This window comes from Nematolebias whitei, chromosome 16 (assembly GCF_014905685.2).
Source record: "Nematolebias whitei isolate Nwh7 chromosome 16, NemWhi1, whole genome shotgun sequence".
In the NCBI taxonomy this organism is placed as follows: domain Eukaryota; kingdom Metazoa; phylum Chordata; class Actinopteri; order Cyprinodontiformes; family Rivulidae; genus Nematolebias; species Nematolebias whitei.
In genome coordinates, this window is record NC_056513.1 from 28,980,697 (window position 1) to 28,991,618 (window position 10,922).

At 40.9% G+C, this 10,922-nt stretch overlaps 1 protein-coding gene across 1 annotated transcript in view; it reads right to left on the reverse strand.

Annotated features, from left to right (window-relative positions):
* The window catches only part of ednraa (endothelin receptor type Aa), a 19,693-nt gene extending 16,668 nt beyond the window's left edge, over positions 1 to 3,025 (reverse strand). Inside the window, exon 1 of the mRNA XM_037690531.1 lies at positions 2,546 to 3,025. Coding sequence (XP_037546459.1) covers positions 2,546 to 3,025 — 480 coding nt within the window. The remainder of the gene's footprint in view (positions 1 to 2,545) is intronic.
* Positions 3,026 to 10,922: the final 7,897 nt, after the last annotated feature.

Below are 10,922 nucleotides of genomic sequence, written 5' to 3' on the forward strand. Positions count from 1 at the left end.
ATGTATATGTATGTGTGTATGTATGTATTTTTTTTACAAGCATGTCGATGTTTAGCAACTCGTTAAAATACACCAAAATGCAAGAAATCACATCTACTTTATTCAAAATTTTCTAGGGGAGGACCCCCAGATGCCCCCACCCACCCACTTTATGCATTACAGTTTATCAGTTTACAAATTAAGCTTCTTACTTGGTATGACTACGGCTGTTTTGATGCTTTTCGGTTTTCTGTAATAATTTGAAGAAGTAGTGATACATTTATTATATTCATTATGTGAATAGGTAAAGTTTTAAAGTCATTTTTGATTCTGTTAATTTGATCAAAACTGTAATTTTTGGAAGTTGAAATTAAAAATTCTGTTAATTAAGTGTGTCTTGAATGAAAATACCCTGTGTTTAAAGTATAAAAATTGTATTAACACTATTAAAGAACAGGTCTTAAGTATTTATGTTACACAAATATTTCCATTGCATTAAAGAGACAAATTGAAGAAAATTATTTAATAAACATAAGTTATGAGGGGGTCCCAGAATCCAAAATGCTTGAATAGCCATGTTGTAAAGGGCGCAGTGAACTCTTTTATATCTTTATTTCCCAACAGTTAGCCTCTTTAGGATGCCTTTTTATAACCAATCAACGTGTAACGACCAATTAAAAAGCCACAATCACAAAACTGGTAAAACTTTTTTTTAAACAGAGTAATCCATAGTAAACACAATAATTCTCAGTATAGAACAGTTTCAGTAGCTGGTTTTTGTAGTCTGCCATGGTTTTCAAAGATTAGACGTTATCGGATTTCCTTTTTTAGGAAAACAAAAGAAACAAGGACATCTTCACAGAGTTTTGCTTTGCACTTTTGTGACACTTTTCTTCCATGAGGCGAAACAAAGGATGATAGATTTTTAAACAGTGTCCTTGCCCCAAGGAAGAAGAAACTGGGGTTTTGAGTGTTTCTAAGGGGGGAGGTCTTTCTTTCATTGTGCGTAGACTGTTTCCCCTTGAAGATTTTAGTTTCCTCTTTGCACATGTGCTGCTCAGACTACAAAGTCGCTGTGCCCTCAGAGTCCCAAGTTAATTTTAACCAGGTGGCTTACTCAGTTTTCCTCCTGCCAAACATCCTTTAATGTGGCTGAAAAGACCTGAATGAATCTTTAATATTACACAAAGCATGACAGTGTTTACTTGGTGTGAATCAAACGGAGGTGAGAGCCCTGCAGCAATTCAGCACATCAGCCCACAAAAAAAGAAAAAGAAAAAGATTCATATTTGACAGTGGCCCAGACGCAAACAAAAGTGCCACGAGTTACGCTAAAGTGGAATCATCTGTCGTTCTCGTATTTATTTACAGACATTTCAAAAAAGGGGCTGCTGATTCTACATGTAACATTTCTCTGATTACTTGAGTATTTCACAATAACAGAAAAAAAGTAATTCACATCAGATTAAATACATTAATCTAAAACATGGCAGTATTTATTCTATATTCTTGCTTTTTATACCCACAAAAACCCCTTTAGGCTCGAGACAAAGCCATGTTAAAAATAGCCTACAAGTTTATTTTATTCATAGAAATAAATAAAAGCTTGCATTTCTTGAGTGAACACATGTTGATTACTGCTTTGCATGCCAAAGGCTTAAACAAAGATCTTGCGGGCTCTGTTAAATCTCAAAGCATGTGTTGAGAGAGTCTATCGGCGACTCCACGGCAGATTTTAGCTCTGTACTGACCAAGTTAAAACCATTTTTTTAATGTTTAATTAGGTGTTGCAATCACCTTGAGTTGGGTTTACTCCCAAAAAAAATGTTAAAAATACATCCAATAATTTCTGAAAGTTTCACTGAGATGCATGTATTGATTCACAGAAAATTTTGCTAACAGATGAACCGAGTTGGACTCCAAAATTGTATGTCAAATTTTAAACACAGGTCTGTTAGCTTTCAGATGAGTCAGACACGACTCATCTACACACAATTTATGCTTGAACAGAGTTAGTCATTTTGTATTTCCTAAGGCTCATTAGCTGTGGGGGCCATCGTAAACCTGACTGACTGTAAAAGAAAATCAGCTACAATCAGTGATTCAGAGTTCTGTTCTCAACACTAAGACAAATGAACACACACATACACAGACACTGGCAAATACATGAATTCAATCAATTACATGATAGCCTGCCTGTCTATGTACTAATAAAGTACTTAAAAAATACTTGTTTTAGATAGAATGTCTATGCCTCCTGTCAATGCGGTGGCGTGTATGACTACAGGCCGACGTTAGTGTTTATTTAAGCCTAGCATATCCCAGCTCCTCTCATCACTAATCTGACTGCATGAGGAAGATAACACTGTCTGACTGATTACAGTTTCCTGTCATTTTGCGAACTCCTTCAACCCCACTCCCTTCCACTACCACCCTCCTTTTCCTGTCTGTAATATTCCACTTTATCGGAACACGTCTCCTCTGCTGTGGCTGCGTTTTGTCATATCAACACTGAGACCTGTCACTCACCACTTCTCTGCACGAGAAACAAGAGCCAAATCTTTACCTTGTATACGTTGATAGGGATATCAATGAAAATGTAGATGAGGTCACCGAGGGCCAGGCTGGCAATAAGAGCATTGGGCCCGTTCCTCATGCACTTGTGCTTGTATATAATCCTCAGGAGGGTGGCGTTTCCGACCAGACCAACCACAAAGACTGTAATGGAAATTACGGTGTTGATGTACTTAAAATAGTTGCTGATGGAGGGAGACGTGAGGCATTTCGGAGGTGGCAGTGGCCTTTTTACAACAGTTTCATTGGAAGAGCTGGGTTCCAGAGCTTGAGCCTCAGCTCCTGGGACCAGTGGGGGGACACCGAGTCCTTTTCCTGGATGAGCAGTGCTGTAGAAGCCCGGAGTCTGCAAGGTGGAGTAGACCGCCAGGCCGGGGAGAGCGTCGTCAGCTTCAACCCCGTTTATCTGACACATTCCTCTGGCGGCCAAACAGACCATCAGCACAAGCAGAGTCTGAGGTGGAGTCCCCATTACTGGAAGCGTTGAGTTCTTTGATTTTACGGATTGAAAGAATCTTGTCTCTGAGGAGAAACAAAAACAACATATATATACTTTATACTTCTGAATACGTGTTCTACTTTAAAAACGGACAAGAAAGCAACGTCTAAATACAAACATAGCAGCTTCAGTGAAAATTCAGTGTGAATAGTGAACGACTGAAGAGTTAAAATATGATGAAACAATAGAAACTGAGGTTTTAAAGCTAAAACAAAAGTACGGAAAGGTAGCAAAGTATTTGCTTAAAGCATCAAAAGTCTAGCTAAATGCTAAATTAACAATAAGCTAGCTAAAAGTAAAGTGGCCGAAAGTGCACAAAAGGCTATTCAAAAGCTAAAACAATAACATATAGCTAGCTAAAAGCTAAAAATACTAAAAGTTTAGCTAAAAATTAAAAGTAGTTAAACACTTGCTCAAAGCTAAATTGACTTTAATGGTAGCTAAAGGGTAATTAAAAGGAGAAAAAAGCTAAAAATAACAAAAGGCTAATTAAAACTACATGTAGCAAAAGGCTCACTTAACCTAAAAGCATCAAAGGGCTAGCTAAAAGCTACAGTTGCAGAAAAGTAGCTAAAATTTTAAAGTAAAAACAGGAAAATTAAATAACAATTCTGATGCAGATTTTAAAAAAGAACAATGTTTTTGAAAGATTTGAAGGAATGTTATTGTATTTTTTTTAGGGAAAATATTTATAAAGTTAAACGCTTGGCGATATATAAAAGTAAAGTCAAGTCATTTTATTAATAAATCACATTTAAAAACAACAAGTTGCAACCAAAGCACTGAACAACAACTTAAAAGTTACAAAAAGCAAAAAAGTTACAGCACTCCTCTCCTGAATGAGTTTGAGTGTACATTATGAACAGTTAAATAAAGTGTTAAAAAAAACCTATTAAAACCCCAGCAAAGCAGCATTGTGAAAGCTTATTCATTATTTACACTATAATACAAGTCAGACACAAGAAATCTTGGAAGCACCACTGTCCCACTTAGGAGCCACAATGATGTTTAGTCTTTAAGACTTCAAAAAGATTTTGCCGAGGGGGCACTGATGGGAGATGCCATCCCTGGTTACAATCAGACAGTGAAGACATCAACAGAGCGCATCATGCCGCTCATTTGCTCTCACTCATTTCTACAAGAAAGAAGACTTGTTTGTGTTTTTGAGCCAAAATGGTTGTTGTGACAAGGAGACTTTCACATAAAAGATCACTTTATGATATCTCCAGCTTTCAGTTCCTTTCCTGTTGCTAATTTTTAAAACTTAAAACACTATGAGTTGTTTCCCCACTAAAATATTTTTTAAAAATGTGGGGGGTGGGGATAATTTCCAGTAAGCTTTCCAATGTAAGCATGAAAACTGAAGATCAAAATTCACACAATAAAACATTACATTTTTCTATACATTTCCCTTTCCTACATAAAATATTAAGATTTGGACACAATCAGCGAAATTCATCTAACAAAACAGACGGTAATGGCTGGTTAAAGTTTCAAACTGTCAAAGAGCTGAAGCTCTTTTTTTTATTATCATGTCTTAGTATAGGCAAGACTTCCAGCCCAGAGTTCTTCCTGTTCAGAGTCCCTGCTGTCACCAAGTACACAAAAAACTATTTAGCAACCAGCCCTTCAAGTAGCATCACAGTTTAGCATCAGCATGACACTGCTGGGATCTGTGACAGCGCACAAACTGATCCGTCCATAAATAATAAATACATTTGGTTTTCACCTACCGCTTCTAAAATGTCTGTCTGGACCCCTTGGAAAGCGTCAGGCAAACTTTTAGCTGAAGCCCCCAGACATCTGTAGCACATCACATGAGTAATTAAAGCACTATCAAAGCTGCGCCATATCCCACTTGGTTTGAGCAATGTACCCATCTGCTCTGAGGTGCCTTCGCATTATGGCTCAGAGTTTCCTGTGGAGAGTTTGCAGTATGCCTAAGTGTGTGTGTGTATGTGTGTGTCAGAGCACCAGTGAGACACTTTGACTGGGTGGGATAGCAGTCTCCACCTCCTTTTGGCAACAGACTGGGCCCCCTTTGGAAACATCACCCTCCTTTTCCCCTTTTTCTCAGAGGCACTGCCTGCTGACAATCATTTCCAGCAACACACACACACACACACGGGGACAGATTTTAAATCCAAAATGCCCCACCAATCTGCTCCACTCGTTGAACCCATCCTACCACCTTATTTCATGCCCCTGTCAATCACACATTGTTTTGTGTACATCAGATGTAACCGTTAACTCACACAAAGGCAGCAAAGATTTAAAGACTAGGCTTAGATCTTTTGAAGTGGCGTTATGAACCCTCATAATCTTACATGTTGTAGATATCGTTTTGAATGAGCCCAGTTTGGAAAAATAGAGTTTAATTCTGACTGGATTGATGAGCTTTGGTGTTGCTAGTTCTTGGTGATACTAAGACCAGTGCTTAATTTGAGTCGGATTCTGCGGGAATGCCATTAAAATACACCAAAATGCAGGAAATTGCATCTACTTTACTCAAAATTTTCTGGGGGAGAACCCCCAGACCCCCCCGACCCCCCCCCCCCCACCACCACCACCATCCCGTCCACTATTTGTGTTCTTTGTGTTCTGGCATTGACTGGTTTACAAATTAAGTCCTAGCTAAGACCAAAGTGGATAAATGGCCTTTTAAAACCGTTCTAATCTCAGAAAAATTATCAAATTCATTAGCTCATCAATCATGTAAGAATTAATCTCAGTTTTTGAAAACTGAGTTCCTTCAAGTAGCTATCTGTAACAGGTAAGCTATTCATTTATGTTTTAGTTTTTATAAAACCTCACTCAAAAACATCCGAATTGTTGCTTTGAGAAAGGAACGAAGGACAAAGTTGCTGCCCTTGCTGTGTTGTGATGTGTGTGTGTCAAGGTCAAGGTCAAGGTTTCTTTATTGTCATTCTTACCACATGTGGTACATGTGGTGGAATGAGATTGTGTACACAGGCTCCCAGTTACATCCAACAAAAGTATAAACTGTAAAGACAAACAGTAACAAGATAAGATATGAACTAAGAAATACGCTAAGCACTAATGGTACAAAAACAATATGTCGAACAGCAGCACGAACACGAGTCTGTATGAGCAGATGAGCACGAATGAACACAGCAACATGAAATAAATCAGCAGCATGAGATCAGCAACATGGATAGTCAGCAGCACATATCAACAATAAAGTGGCACACAAGTGTGTGTGTGTGTGTTTGAGAGATGAGGGGAAACTATAACTGAAAGCAGGTGCTCACAAACAACCAGTCATTCCATTTTCAGACTGTGTGTGGTCAAACACAGCCCCATCTGACCCCTGCTATAACACTTTGTCAAACTCAGAACAAACAAAAACAAATAAACAGAGCATCCAGAAATCGGTCAAACAAAACCAGTCAAATTCCACGCTGGTGTTGTTTGAGTTGATGTCATGCACAAATGAAGGAAGAAAACAGTTTATTGTTACAAGTGCTTATATTCATCACTGTGCAGTATGGATTTCAAAATGGACTGTTTATCCTGATGGGAGCTGAGAAGAGGACCAGTGCTCTCAAAGCCAGTACGACGTGTGGCTTACTCTGCCAAAAGGCTGACACAGCAGATGAATGAAGAAAACATTCAGTTACAGTTAAAGGCCTAGCATTACATGAAGAAATGCATTTGGCACTATGCCAGCAATGCTAGCATTTTAAACGAAGATAACATATAAACAACGGGGTTATAACCATTTTTGTTGTAGCTATTAGGTAAAGCTATTGGAAAGCACAGGACAAACTTTCATTATTATGCTGACTATACTCAGTTTTATTTATCCATGAAAACTGATGAATCAGTTTTTTTGATTACATGCTTGTCTAAGAAACATAAAAACCTCCAAGACTTTAATGTTCTGCTTTCTAACTCAGAAGACCAAAGTTGTGGATTTTGGATCTGAGCTTCTTAGGAACAAGCTATGGAATCTTCCATGACCTCTGAACGGCATTAATTTGGCTTCCAGTTCTAATGTATGTTATTTTTGATCAGGATATGTCATTAACCCCCACATTAAATATGTTAGCAGGACTGCTTTCTTCAACCTGCCCAATATCACTAAGATTAGAAAGATCTTGTCCTGAAATGATGCAGAAAAACTGCCCCATGAATTTATCACGCCTAGGCTGGACTATTGTAAATCTTTATCATCTGGGTGTCCAAAAAAAACCTCTTTAAAAAGTCTTCATTTGATCTAAAATGCTGCTACTACAGTTTTTCATGAGTTAGAAGATAACAGTGACATGGCACAAGAAGCTCCAGCTACTGAACCAGCTAAAGCCCCAGCTAAAGTCCCAGCCAAAACCCTGAAGAAGAAGTCGGCCCCAAAAGCAAAGAAGGAAGGACCCAGCCTCCCGAAGCTCACTGAGTCCACCATGACCAAGTCGGCCCCAACAGCAAAGAAGGAAGGGCCCAGCCTTCCGAAGCTCACTGAGTCCACCATGATCAACTGCAAGAAGCAGAAGGGAGTGTCTCTGGTGGCACTCAAGAAAGTGCTGGCTGGGAAAGGAGTGGACGTGAGCAAGGTCAACAAACGCATCAACACTGCCTTCACCAAGCTGGTCACCAGTGATACCCTGAGCCAGACTAAAGGCACCGGCATCCTTCAAGTTTGCCAAGCTGGAGCCTCTAGCCACCAAACCAGCCAAGAAAGTGGTGAAGTAGAAGGCTCCTGCCAAAGCTAAGAAGTCTGCCGTCAAGAAGACCATGGCAGGCAAGAAACCCACTGCTAAGAAGCCCAAAGCAGTCAAGAAGTCTCCCAAGAAGGCACCGGCCAAGAAGGCGGTCAAGAAGGTGACCAAGAGCCCCAAGAAGGTCGAACCTAAGAATCCAAAGTCTGCAAAGAAGCCTGCAGTCAAGAAAAATGGCGCCAAAAACCTTGTACCCAAGAAGACCAAGAAGTAAAGCTGAGCTTCTTGAGCTCTTCATCCCACACTGAGTGCAACAATTGCAACAAGTGCAAAATTATGTGTAAATAATTTTGTTCCACCTCATATACCACATGTGATGGAAATTAAAATAAATTGATTTGAACTTGAACTTGAGAAGGAGAGATCATATTTCTCCAGATTCTGCTTCTTTCCATTGGCTCCCTGTCAAATTAAGAGAAATAAAATAAAATCTTCTAACATACAAAGCACTCAACAACCTAGCTCCATCTTATATAAAATATGTTATTGTTCCATATTTTCCTAACAGAGCACTTCACTCTCAGACTGCAGGTTCACTTGTGGTTCCTAGAGTTTCCAAAAGTAGAAGGCAGAGCTTTCAGTTATCAGCCTCCTCTCTTGTGGAACCATCTTCTAGTTCCTGTCAGTGAGGCTGACACATTGTTTACTTTTAGACCAGACTGAAGTTTGTCCTTCAATAAATCCTATAGTTATGGTTGGCTTGGGTTTCCTGAGCTATTCCCTAGTTATGCTGCTTAAACTACAGGAAGACAAACTGACATTGCTTCTGTCTTTACTACTCGCTCTACTTTTTTTTTTTTTTTTTTTCTTTTTTTTGATGGCCTCCCTTCTCCCCTTACAGCCATCCTCTCCACACCATTATTATGAAATATTTATTATAGTGACATTCTAGTGTAGGTTTTTTTTTTTTTTTTTTTTTTTTTTAATAGGATAGAAAGAAAGAAAAGACAAAGTAAGACTCCAAAATATAAGAAATATATACAAATAGAGCACACGTCAAAACACCCGGCCACTGTCTGTTCACCTGCAAAGAACATGACAAAACACAGCAACAAAATACATATGTATAAAGAACTTAAAATATTCATGGCTTTGCAGTAAGTTTCCATAAATATATATACCCATACCTACGCCTATATACATACATACATACACATGAATATACACTCACATACATATCTATATATCTACATATAAAGCCTACATAAACATCCCTGCTTCTATTTGTGTGTGGTTGTGAGCATGCATAAGTGTATAAGGCTTCTCTAATAGAACATTTATTAGTAACTGTGAAGCAGCAGAGACCCGACCCCCAAGACCAGAGGCAGACGAAAAAGGGGGGACCAGAGCCCAAGACCCCAGGAGGGACCCCGACCGCGGAGCCCCCAGAGCCACCCACACAGGGCGAACCACTCACCCACCCCCCAGAAGGGACCACAGGGGAGAACCGGAAGATCCCCACCAGCAACCACATACAGTGACCCCCCGGGGCCAACAGCGACAAACTCATAGGCCTCCGTCGGCACCCGCCGCACCGATGTAGGTCCAGGTCCAGGCACCGAGGCCCGGGCACCGAGGACTCACACCACCCAGGCCAAGGACCGACAGGGCCAGAGGACCCGAGCCCCACCAGGCAGACACCAGGCCGAGCCGACACACGCCCAAGCGCCCAGCCCCCGATACCAAGGGCCCCAAGCGCGCCGGCAGGCAAGGGCACACCCCACCAGGGGGCTGCGCGATAGGGGCGCGATGCCAAGCACCCCCAGTTGTATCAAAGAGGGGGCAGTCCGAGTCTCGGCCTAACAAATACCCATTCATACACATACACAATCACACTATCCCAACCTCAATCTCACATTCATTCACTCAAAGACATACAATAACGATACATTTCATTCTTATTCCCGATACACACTCTATACCCCCCAGGTCCAAGACATGTACCCGCCCTCTACAGGGGGCAGCCCATGCCCAAACCCAGGAGGTAAACCCATTCATTCTTGAGCGGAGAAGAGCCAATACCCCAGACCCGGCCCAGGCCATGCCCCGCCGACAGGACACCCCCCCACCATGAAGAGGACACGCCACCGACCACCCCCACACACCGCCAACAACCAAGCACGCACCCCCAGCCGACCGCCCGCCAGGCCCCGGCAGCCACCCCGGCCAGCGGGCCAACCATGGCACCCAAGAGCCAAGCTCAGGGGGTCCAAACAACCCCAGGGAGAGCACAGCACTACTCGCTCTACTTTTTATGTTTGTATGTGCAATTCTTTCAATCATGAACATGTCTTCTTTGTCTTTCTTCCCTTAGAAAATACATCTGGACCTGACATTCTGTTTGTCTGTCTCTAACCCAGCCAGTCAAGGTAGTTGTCTGCCTATCCTGAGCCTGGTTCTGCTGGAGGTTTCTTACTGTTAAATGAGTTTTTCCTTTCCACTATATCCTGCTGCTTAAAATGGGAGATTGCAACAAAGTGGAGATGGTAGCCATCTTGAATTGGGATAGACTCAAAAGTTAATCAGTGATGTAGATCTAATGATTACTTTCTAAAAGATTTAATAAAACCTTTTTAGTAAATTATGAGATATTTTCCTAATGGTTTGGACAAATTAACCCCCTACCCACATACACACCACTCTTGTTTGCCTACAGTACATGTGTCCATTAACCCTACCCTACTTTCAGTCTGGAATATAAACTTGCCTCGCTTCTCATCTTGAAATAGTGATTTGGACATTATCCCTATCATTGCTACACCACCTCAGGTCCCGCCTGTTGCTCTCCTGTGTGAACTGCTTACCTCTTGGAAATACTATGTTGCCTTGTCTGGCGCTTGAATCCTCCATCCTTCCCCTCCGACCCTGAAAAACATTAGATCACAGTAAGAGTCTATGCTTCTGTCCTGATAAAAGACTATATTCATGAAAACAAGATATAGACCTACTTCCATCTTCCACAGATCCTCTCTTACCAGTTCCTGAGCGACATCTGTAAATAATCACTTATCTTTTTTTTTACTCTGTGTCCTTGAGTCTTTTGTCTGGTCTGGTTTTTGGAACTCCAAACTCAAGAAAAAAGAACAAAAGAAACATTATTTAGCAAAATTGACAGAATTAGTACACTTAAACTG